This window comes from Myzus persicae, unplaced genomic scaffold (assembly GCF_001856785.1).
Source record: "Myzus persicae strain clone G006 unplaced genomic scaffold, MPER_G0061.0, whole genome shotgun sequence".
Lineage (NCBI taxonomy): Eukaryota > Metazoa > Arthropoda > Insecta > Hemiptera > Aphididae > Myzus > Myzus persicae.
Window position 1 is genome coordinate 53,352 of NW_019104143.1, and position 18,655 is coordinate 72,006.

The 18,655-nt window shown below is 28.9% G+C and overlaps 4 protein-coding genes and 1 pseudogene across 7 annotated transcripts; 1 reads left to right on the forward strand and 4 right to left on the reverse strand.

The window, feature by feature from the left end:
- Positions 1-651: 651 nt before the first annotated feature.
- On the reverse strand, positions 652-4,409 carry LOC111039181 (general odorant-binding protein 19d). 2 transcript variants are annotated; one of them, XM_022322529.1, is made up of 6 exons: positions 4,076-4,409; positions 2,505-2,598; positions 1,924-2,009; positions 1,138-1,255; positions 973-1,037; positions 652-893 (listed from the first exon to the last, which is right to left on the reverse strand). In XM_022322529.1, exons 1-6 carry the CDS (start codon positions 4,232-4,234, stop codon positions 780-782), a joined length of 636 nt encoding a protein of 211 aa, XP_022178221.1. In that variant the 5' UTR covers positions 4,235-4,409; the 3' UTR covers positions 652-779. The 2 variants fall into 2 exon arrangements, with proteins under 2 accessions (XP_022178221.1, XP_022178222.1); XM_022322530.1 differs by having other exon boundaries at positions 3,058-4,187.
- A 159-nt stretch (positions 4,410-4,568) lies between these two features.
- LOC111039179 (putative leucine-rich repeat-containing protein DDB_G0290503) lies at positions 4,569-9,938 on the forward strand. Of its 3 annotated transcripts, none has more exons than XM_022322527.1 (10): positions 4,569-4,824; positions 4,886-4,964; positions 5,066-5,185; positions 5,268-5,384; positions 5,450-5,675; positions 6,956-7,039; positions 7,224-7,388; positions 7,460-7,602; positions 7,796-8,019; positions 8,979-9,938. In XM_022322527.1, exons 1-10 carry the CDS (start codon positions 4,748-4,750, stop codon positions 9,007-9,009), a joined length of 1,266 nt encoding a protein of 421 aa, XP_022178219.1. In that variant the 5' UTR covers positions 4,569-4,747; the 3' UTR covers positions 9,010-9,938. The 3 variants fall into 3 exon arrangements, with proteins under 3 accessions (XP_022178219.1, XP_022178217.1, XP_022178218.1); XM_022322525.1 differs by having other exon boundaries at positions 4,574-4,824; positions 8,930-9,938; XM_022322526.1 differs by lacking the exon at positions 5,066-5,185 and having other exon boundaries at positions 4,579-4,824; positions 8,930-9,938.
- A 106-nt stretch (positions 9,939-10,044) lies between these two features.
- On the reverse strand, positions 10,045-13,218 carry LOC111039180 (aminomethyltransferase, mitochondrial). Its single transcript, XM_022322528.1, has 6 exons — positions 12,932-13,218; positions 12,546-12,791; positions 12,182-12,342; positions 10,948-11,276; positions 10,723-10,805; positions 10,045-10,566 (listed from the first exon to the last, which is right to left on the reverse strand). Exons 1-6 carry the CDS (start codon positions 12,984-12,986, stop codon positions 10,220-10,222), a joined length of 1,221 nt encoding a protein of 406 aa, XP_022178220.1. The 5' UTR covers positions 12,987-13,218; the 3' UTR covers positions 10,045-10,219.
- LOC111039182 lies at positions 13,011-14,425 on the reverse strand. Its single transcript, XM_022322532.1, has 2 exons — positions 13,690-14,425; positions 13,011-13,122 (listed from the first exon to the last, which is right to left on the reverse strand). The coding sequence occupies exons 1-2, from the start codon at positions 13,986-13,988 to the stop codon at positions 13,074-13,076; spliced, it is 348 nt and encodes a 115-aa protein (XP_022178224.1). The 5' UTR covers positions 13,989-14,425; the 3' UTR covers positions 13,011-13,073.
- A 1,795-nt stretch (positions 14,426-16,220) lies between these two features.
- Positions 16,221-17,651, reverse strand: LOC111039187 (annotated as a pseudogene).
- Positions 17,652-18,655: the final 1,004 nt, after the last annotated feature.

The following is an 18,655-nucleotide window of genomic DNA, read 5'->3' on the forward strand; positions in this document are numbered from 1 at the left end:
ATATATATATATAATAATACAATTAAATTAGTCAAATATGGTTTTAAGTTATACAATGATATTTTTATGGTATGATGGATGCCAAACTAATGCAATGTGAATTAATATATACATAAAATAATAAAATATAGTTAAATAAATAAAATTGTATAATAATAATAATATAGGTATCTACAAAATAAGTCAATATTGAATTTTAATATAAATTAATAAAAAATTATTTTTTCCCTGGCGGAATCGATAGGTCGTTTTTAAACTATATCTGCATTGGGGGAATCGATGCTGGCGGAATCGATAAGCCTTATACCCAAGTATAAAATGGTCTGGCGGAATCGATGAAACCCCGGGGATGGCAGCACTTGTTCTCCGGTCACCGCGACTTGTCCGGAGAAAAATGCCGCCCGGTAGCCGAGGATCGAACAGCGACCGGCTGCGTCGCAGCGGACGCGTCAGACCACTCGGTCACCTCATCCCCCTTCAATAATATTATTTAGTACAATAAGGGCAAACTTGATGAGACATTTTATATTCAACATAAATATACTACCTATAAAATATAGTAAACATACAATACCTAGTGAAATAGGTACATGTGACAGATTTCGACATTGCAGTGCGAATTATAATGAAATCATCAATAGTTAAGTATGCTTTATGTTATAATTATATTATTTATTTGCTATAGAACCATACACCGTGACTCAAATCATTCAATTTAGGTAACTATTAAGTGATAAAAAATATTCAGAAGCACAATATAATCTTTAAAACAGTGATATTTAGCGACTCATAATGGTGTGGTTGAGGTCCCGTACAGGACGTTTTTCCTGGGTAGGAAAGGGTGGTCGACGATTAGCAGACATGGAAATGTTTTCTTTTTTTTTCACTACAAACTGAAACAACAATTGAAAAATATTTACATATGTATACTTTTACAATCAAAAACTAAATTTATAAATTTTTTTATCATACTTCATCCCTGTGAGAGTAAATACATTTCGTAAACTTAACCGCTTTTTCGCAATGATCTCTATCAACTGGTAAAATAATAATACACTTCGTTATAACAATGATTATTATAATGTGATTTGAAATCTGAATATCAAATAAAATCACACAAGATAAGTAAGTACATGCCTTGCTTTTCGCATATTGCTATAGCTGTTTTCATACTGATTGAAATTCCATTATTAGAATTTGGTTTCGCCATCAATTGTTCTAATTCCTTTTCATTGTAACCTCCATTTCTAGTGGTCTTAATACAAAATGAAAATACAAAAAATTAAAGTTGTATATAGCGTATTAATGATTTTGAAAATTAAGGCAAAAAAATCTGTTTGATAACAACTTGTAAATAATACGAAATGTTCTATAAATTATGAAAAAAAAAATTTTATTTTTTAACTCATATTAAATGCTTTTAATGACAATGTGAAAATAATAACCCTACTAAATTTGATAACTATGATAAAATGTGTATTCTGCAGGCATTCAAAATCAAATTCAAAATTAAGTAATTCATCAGAAACTTTGTTTAAACTTCAATATTACTGTCGTAATGCATGATGAATAAGTACGTACAATAAATTGGGAAGACGAATGCTTAATACCTAATAATTTTTATAATGTAGGAACCTATACAACTTTGTATTACAATTTTTTTATAATATATCAGTTTATCACAGATATTTACGTGTATAAATATATTATTTATATACCTAAAATCTAAATCTTATAACAATAATTTCACTTGTGATTTAATTCTAAGTATATAGATAAATTTAAGAGATCAAACCCAAAATGTACTGAAGTCATTTCTTAAAATAAATTATTATCTATGAAAACAAATTTATGATTTAGACAGCGTATGATAAATATTTAGGTACTAAAATACTAATAAATAATGAAAACAATTAAACAAACCACGTTAAATCGCAACAACATGCAAGCAACATAACATTTTGCTTCTCGGTCATTAATATTTAAAGTATAAACGCCCAATACTCTTTCTAAACATAAAACAAACCTGATTATAATAATTTTGTTATACATACAGTTAAATACTTAAAGTGGTGTGTTTTTATTTTTGTACACATCTGTAAGTTTCAAGTAGTAAAATGTATATAATATACAATTTCGCAGTATATTTACAATATTTATTTACATATAATATATATATATAACAGTGTTGAGCCCAAGAATTTTCAATGGCGGATTAGGAGGAGTATAACCCCTAACCATCCCATCTCTGGGTGCACCACTGATATATGATATACATATTGTATATTATACAATATAGACAGCTGCAATAGTTTAATCAGAATAATATACTGACGGTGAGTCAGTAACTATATAGTTTCCTTTGATACTTATACAGTTGTATATTAAATATTTGTATAGTTTGATCAAAAGGTAAAAAATCGAATTACACAATACAAATCACACCATTTAGAAACAACCATGTATTCCTATAAACTAAATATACCTTAATTATATATATTCACCTGGAGTGACGCGATGTTCTTTCAAGCATTCTCGTGAAATATTTCCAAAAAATCTATTAAATTTTGGTTGAGATTTTCTTTTTATTTGTTGACCCTAAAAAATAATTAATAACAATTTAAATACAAATAAAAAGTTTAGGTTATATGTAAAGTTAAGTAATAATTTATGTTCTCAAACTTCCAAAAACTCAAAAGTCCTACGACGTACAGTGTTCTTTAATATTTTAAAAATAAAATTAAAAATACTTTTATATTTACCAATGAAATTTCAATTTCATTTAATGCCTGCTGAAAGTTATACAACTATTTTTGACCTAATTAATTTTTTTATTTTTGAGCTATAATTGTCAATAATACAATCAAACGTATAGTTATAGAATGTAAGTACTGTGGTGCTTAATTATTATTTATTAGCTTTAAGTGTAGGTAAAAAATGAACGATTAAATTTTTAAAAACGCGTACATGTTTATACAGGGTACCTACCTAGTTTGAATAGTTCTTACAACTTTAAAGCTAAATATACAACATTTAATGTAGTCATAATATGTTTACCTTTAAATTACATATTAACGAAGTGAAGACAATTAATACGAGTAAGTAACAAATCTTCATTTTTTTAACTATAAAATACAACAGGTTAGGTATAGATGATCAAAACGTACAAAGTATAATAACAAGATTTTTCTGTTTATTTAGCAATATTCATATTTGTACCTATGTATACCATTGGATACTTATCTATTTAATAATTTCCGTTTTATTTTATTACATGTGCGTAATAAATGTGATAAAAAATAAATATTTTTGAAATTCGTGTACCATGTTCAATATAATATAGTTCCGGATGTTGGAAATTTCCATAATTGCTTTTGTGACATTTATACAAAAAGTCCTAATTTCCTCGACGAAATCATTAGTGTATAACACATGTGATTTAAAAAAAGTTATTTTATCGTTATAGGATGTTACTGCGTTTTGTTATTCGTTGTTATATAAAACGTTTCCAATTTTTTTAAAAACGTTTGTAACCAAATTACTTAATTTTTGTTACTTATATAACAGCTTCAAGTTGATGACTATTGGGTATTCAAGGGACAAGAGCTTATACCAATTTATAAAAACAAAAACTGACATATAGTTTTTAAATATATCAAAGTTAATAATACAAGCACACAACTTCCTAAAAAAATTGTCATTTAATTGATACATTAAAAAAAATACACATGCATTTATATTTTATTTTAATCCCACGTAATGATTATCCAAAAAGCGATCAAATTTAATAATTTACGGTATGCAAACAAAATGAACAATTTGAATGACATATTTACCAACTATGAAAAAACACGACAGTGCGCAATAACTGATTTAAAAAAATATCAATTAACACAAGATAATATTATAGATTGCATAGAAACAAAATTAAATGAACAAATATACCAAAACTCGCATTAAGAATGTTTGATTGTAGCTCTGTAACATTGCAGTTCGTTTCCAATACTGTTTTTATGAAGGCTTAATGATGTTAATTTTTGTATGTAAGTCATGTATATGTATATTGCATACTTACCTGGTATCTACTACCTATATTGACGAATAATTGTTGAATAAATACTATAGTAAAATACTCCGAGTTACATGCATCGGCTACACGCAACAATATGAGGAAGTTGTTGACCACGGTATAATGTCCTTCATTCCTAAATGTAGTCTTTAGTTTCAATACCATAGTTGTTCATAGGTATACCAGATACTATTGCTAAAAAAAAATTAAACCGCTTTTAAATTGTAAATATACTATATTATTAATACATTTAAAGTTATAACTCGCGATTTATACATGTTTTAAGATATAATTGGTATTAGCAATAACAAGCGAATCGTGAACAGCTGTATACAAGTAGAAAGTGTGGCCACATTTTTGTTGCCTGCATTTATCTATCGTTTGATTCAAAAATCGTGTGACATGTTGCCATGGATACGCGTCAGACTACGTACAAACAAACACAGTATCCTATCAATATTGTCGTTACTATCAATTGTTTAGAATTTTGGTCATTATCTTAGTAATATCATACATATTGTTATACCTACCAATCTATACGACTGTAGTTATACTATACGCTATAGTAGTTTATAAAACAAAATAAAATATAATATATTTGAAAACGTTTATTTAATGTTTTTTTTTTACTAATTTATTAACTATTGTTGTTTAACGCAAACTGCAGTGCTATATACTATGTCTACCCCAGAAGACAATGAAAACCCGTTGGAGGAAAATACAAATCCAGAAGAAAAATCTGACACGATCGAAAAGTTTGACAGAATTTATGAATTCTCACTTATTAGTTTTAATTTTCATTTAATTTCTATATAGTGACTTGCCCTTGGAAAAATTATTAAAATTATCAAAATCATTCAAAACTGGCGTTGATACTAATTTACATAAATTTAAGGTAACTGAATTTCCTAAACATTAAATTTTATCATAGTTTATAGATATCTATATATTAAAATCATTAATTCATTCTTATACATTTTCGTTTTTACTTATTAGGAAGAAAAAATGTCTATGATAAACGAAATGTCTAGTATGAGTTGTACAGTAATACCCAATGAAAAACATATTGAGACAAATGGTTTTTCTGAAAACCTTTCACTAAATAAATATAATAATGTTTGTGGATAATTGTTATGCTTATATTATAAAACAAAATAAAATAACAAATGTCTATATTTCTGATGAACTGCAAATTTAGGAGACTTCAGAAGATTTGTTGTTGGGGAAAAATTGTAAGATACTTAGTATTTCAAAACAAGAATTAGAGTCATCTGATGCCCAAACCAATAAAAACGAAATCAAAAATGATTTGCTGGTAACGGGATATCATGATCATAAATTAATTCATAAAATACCTATTAAAATTGTATACACTTTTAGAGAAGAGAAAACGATTGTATGAACACGCCATCTACACAGGATAAAATTAGTGAGCTGCATCAAATGTTAAACTTTGACCAAACTAATAATGGAAAAACGAATTATTTAAAGAAGATCCTTGAATTAGAAAACAAATGCCAATATTGGATGGATAAATATGATGAATTACACGAAAAATACTTGCGACTGGAATCCAAACGTATACGCATCGAAAAAGAAAATTGTGGTAAGAAGTACAGTGTGATCATTGATTACAAATTATACCATTCATTTTTTTTTGCTAACGACAATTTTTTTAATCAATAATCAAAATAATACCTATTAATTTAACATAAATTGATACAATCATATACACTTTATTAGATTAATATTAAATATAGAATATATATTTAAGTTAAAAATATTGTGTTTTAAAAAGCGCTAAAAAGGCTTATGATTAATTTATTTTGTATAGTAGCCATTAGCTATTAACCATATTATACGCTTCAAAGCAGATATTTGTACTTATGGATATTTTTATATGCTCAGATAATCCCTAGTTTTGACATTTTGGAAATTTAATCAACCGTTCTCTTAAATTTTCTAATTTCTTGTCTATAATTATGAAGTTAGTCAGCATTCCTTTCATGGCAAAAATCAATAACACATAAAATACATATCCAAATGGCGAGCAACATGTCTCACCATCTACTTGATAGAAAAAAATTTACTTTTTATGTGTCAATATCTAAGTTATCATTTGCATAAATTTACAATTCCAGTTCTGAAATTCATAACACCCCTTTCCCCTCAAAATCAAAGTTACATACATTCCGTATAAAACACGACTTTCCATCCCTTAACTATAAAATGTTTCGAAAATTATTAAATTGATCATATTAATTCTAGTAATTGTCCATTGATCGACGCTAATAAATTTAAATTAATTAACTATAAATCATTGTTTTTATAAAATAACTATTCGGAGCTGATCTCGTTTGATCATTTTTTTATTTTTATTGTGAATTTAATTTAAAATTCTTAATATTCAACACCAAAAATTGAAAATTACTAACTTACTATAGTATCATACCAGCACTAAAAAAATTATTGGTAAATTATTATTTTTGAAGCAAGATAATATTTAGTATAACTATGTAAATAATGAATGTTATAAAAATTCAAAATCGTTATTATTTACACAGTGTACATAAAATAGTTATATAATCTGTTATTTCTGAAAGTATTTTCAATCTTGTTAGCTGTGTCGGTACATATATATTGGTAATTTTACTTAGATGCATTGTGTGTTTATAATTGTGCGGTTAGGTTAGGAGTTTTTAAATGCTTATTAAGTTTTAACATCATTTCTTAAAGTTACACCCCCCCAATAAAAAAAAATTGAAATACACAACTGATAATTTAGAATAGGTGATTTTTTTATTTTCTTAGTTTTTAGCGTAAGGATATATAAATTATATTAAATATAAATATATAGTACACAATACTAAAATGTAATTATTTTAGATTATCAGATGGAAATATCAAGAGTCAAAATGATTGAAAATGAAAACTCTCGTCTTCACCAAGCAATAGATAAATCCAATCGTGGTAAAGTTAAATATTACTCCAAAATGTTTAAACAAAATCATTTTAATACATTTTTTTGGCATCAGTAGTATTAAAATTTATTTTACTTATAGTTGTAATAATAAATAGTTGTACTAAAAATATTTTTACATGTATTAAAATTGACAAGAATTAGCATTATTAATGTCATACTTACTATTATTAGTTCGTAAAGAATTAGAAGTCGCACTAGAATCATGCCACGAAGTTATTTATAAATATCAAACGGATGTAGAAGTCGCTAGGTATAAAGTTAAAGAAGCACTCGAAATGGTAGAAAAAACCTATTCAGAAAAAGATAAGCTTGTGACAGATTTACAACAATCAACTGGTTATTAAAATTTATCAAATTTTAAAATCTATGTATCTTAAATATAAATTTCTCAATCACTAAAATTTCAGAAAAAATAGTCAAATTAGAAAATGAGTTAACAAATTTAATACAAGAAGCAGGTACAAAAGTCAGTTTGGAAGTGGAGAAGGTGAAAGCTATGTACAAAGATAAATTACGTGAGGCTAATGTCGAAATCGAGTTTCTACGTACGGTGAGTATTTTAATATACCTAATAAATACTTCATCCACAAAAATTGTAGGTACATTGAATTAAATTTAAAAAAAAATCTATGAACTAATTAGAGACAAATTTGTCAATGTCGAAACATTTTTTTATTGACTTCACATTTGAGATATTCTTGAACTAAAGTGCTGACCTAAAGTGCCACCTATATGAATTCTAGGAAAAGCAGATCATGTCTAATAAAACCCAACAGATATCAAAAGAATATGAAACTATAAATAAGAAATATACATCTATCAATCAGAAGTTGTTGAATGAACCAGATGTATATGCAAAGAAAGTGGTGATGCTTGCCCAACAAATCAAAGAATACGAAGTCACGTTCAACAATTTAATAGCAGATGTCGAAGTTCTAAAAGAAACAAATAGGCAACTCCAAGAGAGGTGTGTACAAAAATATTGTAAAAGTATACAGACATAATAATATGTCCAAAAAATGTATTTACAATTTAAAAATTACTTGACGAAAACAGTCATCATATTATTATTTGAATTTGACGTACGAATTACTACGAAATATTGCTATATTTAAAAACTAATTAACTAATATTATTAATTTAATACCAATTATTTTAATGAACACCGTAAATTTGAGTACGGCAACCTAAATATGAACACTCAAGCTCAAGCTTCGTATCAGTACCATAACCAGCTTATCAAAAATTATTTTTGAACATTTTATAAATATAGTAATTTAAACTTCAATGTCTTGCTTATTACCTTTTAAGCCTTTAAAGTATGCTGATAATATAAGGTAAAGTATATTTGATGATGTTAAATCATGTTTCTTATGAATTGTATAAAGCTGGATTAATTGGTATTACATAAAAATTATCTATACTAAATGTGTCCTCCCCACCACAAAAAAAAGAATAAATAAATTTAAAAAAAATACATGTGTGCCGGTTATATTACTGATATAATGATACCTTTAAAATATTATGCTTATTGTATCAATAAATGGTTATTACTTATTTGATATTATTTATCAAATATTATAATAAAATTAATATTTACTTGTAAAAACAGTTTACACATTCAATACTTAGATTTTAGGCGGATATGTCTAATATTAGTATATAAATTTGATTATATCGAATTTAGATTTCCGATCCTATAATTTGAACTAAAATTGATTTATTTAGGTACCTATATAGATTTTAAATTGTGTATTTTTACGAAATAACCTAACCTTATTTAATAGCTTAGCACTAGGCAATTTATTCTGAAAACTAAATGTGCACAAATGTATAAAAAATATTATTATATAATCGCGCCTTGTGAATGTTAACAGTTATGCGAGAAAAAAAACTAAATATGTAATGGAAATAACATTTTTAAAGGATACAACGAAATCACTGGAAAATCATTTAAACAAAGCAATACATGAAATATCTGAGAACAATGGAATCATTTTGGAATCATCAAATAGAATAAAGACATTGGAATTGGAAATTAGTAAATTGTAAGAATAATATAGTTAACTCTGAACAGGTATCTATAACATTAAAGAAGTGATATAAACAGATTTTGTTATATTTGTATGAAAAATTACATTAATACAACATTTTTTTAAATATATACCTATATAATGAATATGTACATATTTAACGTTGGTCTTATAGAACAATATTAAAAAAATGTCCCACTACAGTTTCATGAATCATGATTTAAAGAAAATTTAAAACAGAAATATAAAATAGATTAATATTTATCAAAAACTAAAAACAAAAATTTTTAAAAAGTTATAGTTAACTATAACTCTTGTTTTGATGCATAGGGAAGTTAGCGCCTTCCGTGTTTCACGTTCAATGCACATTTTATACATAAAACTATGAGAAAAAACTTAATAATATATTCTTAAATGAAAACATTATTTTTGTAGGAAACGACCTGAAGACAATTTTGAACAGAAAGAAATGCAAATTAACGAACTTATAGAACACGTTGAAGCACAAAAACAAATGGTAGAAATGTAAGATGATTTATATTAACATATTAATAAAACGATCTTTGAGAGGTACTGACCTACATACATTTAGGAATAACTAAAATTTGTTTTTAGGAATAGTAGAAATCATAAGTAGTAATTTATTTCTAATGCATAGTTAAAATAACTTGGTAGTTATAGAGGCGCCTACCTAATTATTAATTAATATCAATAATAATAATACACAAATTTCAAACTAAATTTGCTTAAATTCTAAACAAAATTATAGGTGGAGAATAGAGATGCACAATATGATTGAAGGATTTAAACACAAAATCAATGAACTCAAACATAACTGTAGTAAACTTTATAAGAAAAATGGAAAATTAAAACGATTAATAGATAATTCAAAAGCTAAATATTCGATTTCCAGAAAAAAACGAATGCACAAAACAAGGAAAAATAAAAAGTATGAGAAATATTTTGAAATTTAATCTAAAAGTGCGTTTATTATCCACTATAATTATTTATTCCATTTTTTTTTTAGATCAAATATTTCATCCATGTCAACGTCGACGTAGTGTTCTGTGATGGATAATAATTGCCGATATATATCATTGTAAATTAATATTAAATTAGATATTAAATTGTTTATTATTTGGGTTTGGAATAATAATTTGGTTTCACAAATGGCATTTTCGTGACGATCAAAGGTATCTTCTGTCCTCTGACCTCCGCTTGTATTTCCGTTCCGTTTTTGGCAAATTTGCTGTCCACGTAGCCCATGGCTATGTTCTGGGATAACGTCGGGGACGGGCATCCGCTAGTAACCGAACCGACTTTTTCGCCGTCCACTACGTTAAATAAAACTGCTCCACCCCTAACCGGAGCGCCGTGCGCTTTTTGAACGAGGCCGACCCTCTTACGTTGCGCGCCTTCGCTGAGTTGTTTCAGAATCGCAGTTGCGCCTGGAAACCGTCGTTCGTCCCTTCTCTTACGGCCTATATAAATAACGAAAATTCTTCGTAGTGAAAACAACACATAAAATATAATGCGGCTTGCAATGCAACGTCCCTGGACCAGACGATATTGGCAGGGAAGACACTAAACGAGGAGTAGAAATAATTTAAGGGTTATATTATAATATATATTCATACTTATGGTCCACATCAACGCAGCTTCGACCGGCGTCGTTTCGGGGCTTATATCCGATCCGTGTAAACACATGCCAGCTTCCAACCTGCAAACGAAAATTGAATCATCATGTACATGTTATTATATTATAATTATACGGTCATGCCGCGGTGATGATCATGATCATAATGATGAACAATAATGTTATATAATAAAATAAAACGGATTAAGTCGGTCGATTACAGTGCCTCAGAGTGTCCCTGGCTCCTAGCCCGGCCAATTTCACTTCGTCCTGGGCGACGAACGACTCGGCGATCTCCTCGACCCGATCGGAAGGGATGGATATTTCAAAACCGTCTTCGCCAGTGTAACCGCACCGGGTAACCCGACAGTCCGGCACACCACAAACCGTCGTCGTGGTCGAGTCCATGAAGTATAGCGACGATAGGTCAGTAGACCCGTCGACGAATGATTGCAATATGGCCGCAGAACAGGGTCCTTGCAGGGCCAGAAGCGACTGTGCGTCACTGTCCAAAAACTCTAAGCTTGCGTCGTGACCACTCGATTTGAAAATGGACTGAAAGAATACCCAATAAGAAGACATGAGATGGTGATGACCAGCGATGTTAAGAGAGAGAGGTGGGGAATGTCGGTAGAGGCGAGATTGTGGGAAGGCTAGTGGAAAATAGTATTTAAGATTCCGAGAGGAGCACTGAATGTATTGATTTCATAATGATGAGTGTCAGATTTTGTCTGTCATCACTTTTTGAAGCAGTAAAAATGCTTCAATATACAACTTTGAGAGTGGTTTCTAGTAGAAAACTTGCAGATTTAATATTGGTCTACTTTGTCAAAGTACTTTATTTTTTTTCAACCTATTTAACAAAATAAACAGGATAAAAACATAAAATCAAGGAAAATAACATGACATTACGCGAATTAAATTTTTGATAAAAATATTTTTTCGTTTTAATTCAAAAATAAATAATGATAGAGACTTGATTTTTTAACTTTAGATTATACTAGTATTTTCTAGATATGGTATAATAATTTCAAAATATTTTTGAACTTGTGTTCTATTCATAGACATTTGAATCTTATGACTTATTTTTTTTTTCGATGTATGTATTATAAAAATTTTGTTCTTAATAAAAAAAAGTGAAAATGTAATAATCTAGAGTTTTTGGAACCCATTTCCCATGTAATTTGATATTTAAATTAATTATATTTGCAAATGTGATGATTCAAGTTTTTATTTCAATACGTGAGGCTTGAAAATTGAATACAACACATATCCTCACATGTTTTTTTACTGGAAATTAAAATGAAAATGTTCGTAGAGACTTGACATTTTTGTTACTGGCTACTGTGTATAATGGTTTCTACTAGACTCAAATTTGTACCTATCTAGTATCTAGTATCCGCTTAATCAGTTTGTTTTACAATATGATAATTAATAAATATAAATTATGACGTACTCACCAATTGCTCGGTTAACATTCGCATGTCCTGTTCCTTGCAACCGGCATTAGTCACCATGTACAAAAAATCCCCATCGGTTTTCGTTATGATCAAATCGTCCAGTATGCCACCCGTCCGATCATCGATGAACAAGCTCAGCGCGCTTTTCCCCGTCCCCAGATCTAGACGACAGAATACATCGATGCAAAATATATTGTTATTAACTGTTATGTGATCACTTCGTGCGCAATCGTTGTTCGGGCCAAATAATTATGACTGCAATATGATATAGGTAAATATTGGTGCAACAGGTTCGTGCATGTGTTTTGGTCTCCATCTTGGACTTTGGGGGGGGGGGAGAAAATTTTTGTTTATCCGTACTCACTCTGTACGTCCGTAACACAAATCCGTTCCATGAACTGTTCTCTGTGTTTTCCGTGAATTTTCGTCTGCAACATGTGAGACACGTCGAACAGAGAACACTGCCGGCGAGTGTGGAGATGAGAGAACGCTATGCTGTCGTCGTATTTGACCGGCATCATGTAGCCAGCGAACGGCACCATTTTACCTCCATGACGGACGTGAAACTCGTGCAATCTCGTTTTTTTCACATCGCTTCCGTATGATCGTGCTAAAAAAATCACACAATAGGTCATACGAGACATGTCTGCTAATATACATATTAGGACACTAGGTAGGTATCATAATATAGTAATGGATATTATAACATATACCTAAGTACCTATACCACGGTGTTCCTGTGACACTCACCAGGTGATAGTAGTCGGAAAAACGTCAATTTGCAGTTCAGTTTCAGCAGTGACATAACTAAATTATTCTGTGTTTGTTAGTCAGCCTTTAAACGAATGAACAATAGATACAAGCACAGTACCTACGTGGGCCGATTAAGTTTTCAATCGAACGACGTTGATATAACTGAATAATATTCAGTAGGTGATAATCTATAACAATATAATATGTATAAATTTTATCTTTCACACCAGAACTATTTAATAATGAGAACGTTAAATATGTATCAATTGTTATCGACAAATATAATAGTAGAATTGATACTGTTATTAAATAATTGTAAGTGGTATGTCAAAGTTCAACAATATTGATAACTATACATAGAAATGAACAGTATACCCATACCCATATATTTAAGCATTTTAATACACATATTATAAAACGAGTATAGGAGTACTGACGAGAATAATAGTAAGAAATATAATATTATGTATTATCATAAAGAAAAATATTAAAAAGAAAGGGAGAGAGGATTCCACCATGGGGAACTCCACAGTGCCGCAACTAAGGTTAATAGGGCTGAGGTGCAATACCAAATAATAGGGCCCCTTACTTACCAACATTTTACAACATTTTTTCATGAAAAATATATTTATATATGTAAACGTTAAGTATCCACCACAATTTAAATTTATTTTTAACTAAAAAAATACAAATTTACATTAGATAAAAACATTTACATTACAAAAATAATAACATATTTATAATATTAAAATTACTTTAAAAAATTTTTTTTTCTGCTTTTTTGATTGGCAAAGTCAATAATTAATTTTTCTACATCAAGTTCTTCAGTGCGAGCTCTTTCTATATTTAATATACTTATGTTTGTTAGTTGGTCTTGAGATATCGAGTTTCTTAAATAGTTTTTAATCAGTTTAAGTTTAGAAAATGACCGTTCGGCCGATGCTACAGTCACTGGTAAACTTAAAAATATAATACAAGATGTAACAACTTCACTATACAAAGATGATAGGTCGTTTTCTATTAAATATAAACATAATTCTTTAATTGTTTTCATATCAGTGTTTTTTATAAATTCCTTTAAAGATAGAACTTGACTAGTTAAATCGGAAGTTACGTCAGTTTTGTAAAACTGAATAAAATCATAGCATGATTTTACTATTTCTGCTTCATTTAATTTTATTATATTTGGTGGCAATAAAAAATTTAAAGTATTTGATACTACTTTAAGTCCTTTAAAACGATCTTCGAGTTGAAATAAAGCAGTATCAACTAATGATAAAAAAGTGTCTGCTAGATTTCATAGTTTCATTTTCATCACTAAAAATTATGTCCGAAGGAAAGTTTATTGACGGTTTGCAAGGACCATATGATAGAATTTGTTTTTTCAAATTAGAACTGATTGTGATATTTTGAAAATGTCCTCTATCTGTTGGAAACTCCAACTTTAAATCCAATTCACCAACTAATCATATGCAAATTAAAAAAAAAAATTTTTAAAATTTCTAGAATAGGTACTATAATAATTTTAACTAATTGATATATTCCTGGTTTATTAAAAATAAACTATTACTGATTCTGCTTTAACTGGTAACATGATTGTTGCAACAGAACATAATATATATTTTATTTATAGAGTATAGACATTAGACACATATTATTATCTATATTATTTTCTAATTTACTATGTAATAATTTTAAGTCTTTTTCAATTATTTAAAGAGGGCCCCTTTGGGGCCCTCTAAATTCTCTGCTGGGGGTGCAATGCACCCCCTGCACCCCCGGTAGTTGCGGCACTGGAACTCCAGCTAAGTTTTTTTTCAATTTTAGATACTGAGGAACTAAACCGGATTCGGAAATGACGATCACTTAAATAAGATTTAGTTAATAAAAATAAACAGGGGGAGAGACTTTCTTTTAGTTTAAAACGTAATCACAGTAACAAAATCTTTCAAACGCTTGGCTGATGTCAAGAAAGGCACAAGTGCAATAGTACTTTTTTTCTGGGGGACACGAGATTGCGTCAACTAATCTATGTACTTGGTGTATTGCACTATGCGCTGAGCGAAAACCAAATTGCGAGTCAGGTAATATCTTGTTCGTGGAAATGTAACTTTAAAGTATAAGTCTTTCCAGTAGCTTACCTAGAAAAGATAACAGACTTATTGGTCTGTACGAGGAAGGCAGATCAGGTGGTTTGTCTGGCTTAGGAATCAGGACTATGTTTGAAAATTTCCACAGAAGTGGGAAGTAGATTCAAAATAAATAAATAATAACAGGTACCTAAAGCATATTGCACGATAAAATTCTGCCTGTGGGGCGTGACAAGCACAATGCCCATATTCAATGCCAATGCATACAATATCACAGTGCAATAGATATTAAATTATAAGACATTAATGTTCTGTAATTTGTATTTGTATTTAGTTTTCAAGTTTTATTTTGCTTATTTCATCGACCATCGTATACAACTCTAATTCCAGGATCTGATATTCAGTCAAAATTAAAAGTACCTGTTTATGTTGTTTACCTACCTATATACATATCTTTTCAAAAACTTTGGTAAATTAAAATATACTGACTTATCTGATATTACATGTGTTAAGTAAAACATGAAACAAGTCTTGAACGTAGACACGTCACCTGCAATGGTGAGCCTTAGCAAACCTAGCCCCTAAGAAAAGTCAGTGAGCCCCTCAATTTTATTTTTAAATATTTTAAATATCATGGTGTTTAATTGTCCTGAATCCCGGATGTATATCATAGGTAGGTACTATGTTTAATTAACAATGGTAAATTTTAATTAAATTCCAAGATTTTATTTTATTTAAACACAATATTAGGCGTCTAATAATAAATTGAAAACACTATTTAAATTTATTAACCAATACAGACAAATAGACAATACATTGTTAAAATTAAGTATTTTTTTTTTTAGATATTGTGTAATGAGGAGGGGGTGATAGAAGGCACCAAAAGCAAAGAGGGGCCAAAACCTGTTGGCCACTTAAGGAAAATGTCTGGCTACATGCCTGCTTGAATGCTTTCGTTCACTTTCAACACAAAAATAGTATGTGCTATGTAAATTATTCGTAAATATAACGGTGAAGTAGAAAATAACATACATTTTTTAAAATAAAATAATTTTTATTTTACTAATTAACATATTATATAAAAAGAACCTGAAGAGTTAAAAAATCAAACATCTATTTAAATATTGTTTCCCACATAAACAATAATTTGCAGTAATTTTTAAATATAAGCACTAATTTTGATTAAACTTATGAAATTAATTTATTCCTAACAGTTGGTATAAAATTGAAACATAATCATCGTACTGGGCTAAATAAAAATTACCAGCTACAGGTGTTCCTAAACTGTACTTCAATGAAAATTTATTGATTGGAAATTTGCCACGATGTTCGACAGGTATAAATAAAAAGAATAAAAACTAAAATTAATTAAATTATTAAAACTTTTACTGATTAAGTATAAAAATACACGCTATAAGCTTATTGAATGGTTTGAGCATACAATATATTATATATAGGTAGACAAAATATCTAATCAATTATATCAATGTTTGATAATTGATATTATTATACGTAAATTACCTATTGCTTAAACGCGGCTCATCGAATGACAGTTTTGACGGTTGTTGGTATACTAAAAACCCGCAACGATTTAGCTCTGCTAAATCATTAATTGTTATTTTTATCTTTAAATTGAAACAATTATTTGATAGTTATGAGCAGTGCTAGATTTGGGGGATGGAGTCCACTTTCTTTTTCTTTTTGAGCGTCCCCTTCTATTTTTTTGAAACGTAACGCTAGTAACCCAACACTTACTAGCGCATTAGGGAATTGTCAGTTTTTTTGATGTGAAATATAATAGGTAGTCAATAGCCATAATGTGTTTACTTTGTACTTATGGAAAAATAAAACAATTGTTATTAACCCGTATAACTCCATACTATATGTAATAAACCCTTATTTAATGCATATTTTATTAATAATTGACCAATTTTATAATTTTTTTTTTTATAATTGTAGAACAAATTTAATATTGTTTTTGTGTAATTATTGTTGGAAGGTGGTGCGGGAGCAAAACCCCCATGAATCATGATAATGTGAGGCTTAATTTTGTATTTTTGTGTGGTACGCTCTTTCATCTAACATCCGCAAAGTCCTGCTAATTTTTTCCAAATCAAGCGCTGGTTATAACTTTATAAGCCCATATATAAGCTTTGATCAATCATTTTAATAGGTACCGGTTTTCGGTGGAGGTCTAGAACCTTTTGATCCGGAAAGCGTTTCTCCCAGGTATGTTTCCTATACCTACCATCCAATGATTCCATTTCCTTTTTGTAGGTTCAGCATGACTAGGAGTAATAGGTTCTGAGTAGGTTAAACAATAAAAAAACAATATGTATAGGTACATGTTAAAATTAAATTATCTTGTACTTAATACCGGTCAAACATATGAAGTAAGATCAGCATTTCAACTAACTGTAGTAGGATCAGCATTTCAACTAACTGTAGGCTGGTCTTTCACCTTAGTGGGTGTAAGTTCATTTCCAAGTAAAGCTTCTGCGCCACTCGTATAATTTAGGTACCTATGATACATTTATATTTTTGTTTCTGATTTAAGATAATTTGGTAGGTATATATTTTTTTTTAATTTACTTGTATAATTTCTTTTGGAGCAACGGGAATGACATCAGGTACCACTTGTTGATTTTTCAGTTTGATCGACATTGCTGTTATGTGCAGACACGCCGATCGTGACGCATATCTGTAGAGTTAATTTTTTTTTTTTTTTATTAACCGAATTAATTTTAGAAAGAAAAATGTGGATATAAAAATAATTTCTTACTAAAAACAAGCTAAAGCACCACGTCATATCTCTTAAAAGTTAAGAAACGAACGGTAAGGCTGAAGAGTGAACTAGTTGGTCATCAAAGAATTAATGAATTCAAAACGTTCACTCAGTTCTTAAATATAGAGAAGTGAAAAATGATCATAAAAGTATACACTACTAAGTACTAATACATAGTTAATATTGGGGTACCTGTTGTACATTAGTGCCTACTTAGCTACTACTTTGGTTTTTGAAGGTCATAATAATTTTACAATAATACAGGTACCTACTTCAAACAGTTCAAACAATCATTTATTTGCATGGAACATATTTTAAAGTTATTAATTATTATCACAATATAGGTAACATACCTACTAATATACTACTGCATTTCAACATAATGGCCAGTGCCATATGATTAAATAATTATGTTATTATCTATCATAATTTATAGTATGACAGTTAAAAATAGAATGGTGAAATAAGTTTAAAACAAATATTGGTGCACATCATTAAACGTAACTATAAAGTCAAAAACATCTTAAATATATGTTTTCTATTTAAGTGCAATTTTATAACAGGTAATTGCAGATAGTGTGGCAAGTAATATAAATAATATAATGATATAGATAATTAAATATCCTTATAAATTATGCAGGTATTATTGTATTATGTATTGTAAATTATCTAGTTTACAGTTTTATTATAGGTAAGAACCTATATCGCCACATTAAAACTTCTAAAAAAAAAAAACTATAACTATTCAAGAAATATACATTATACAAATTAAAATACTTAGATATTCCCACCATTTTGTACAGTCCTAGTTTAATTTTGAGATAACATTTTTAAAGAATAAATGAG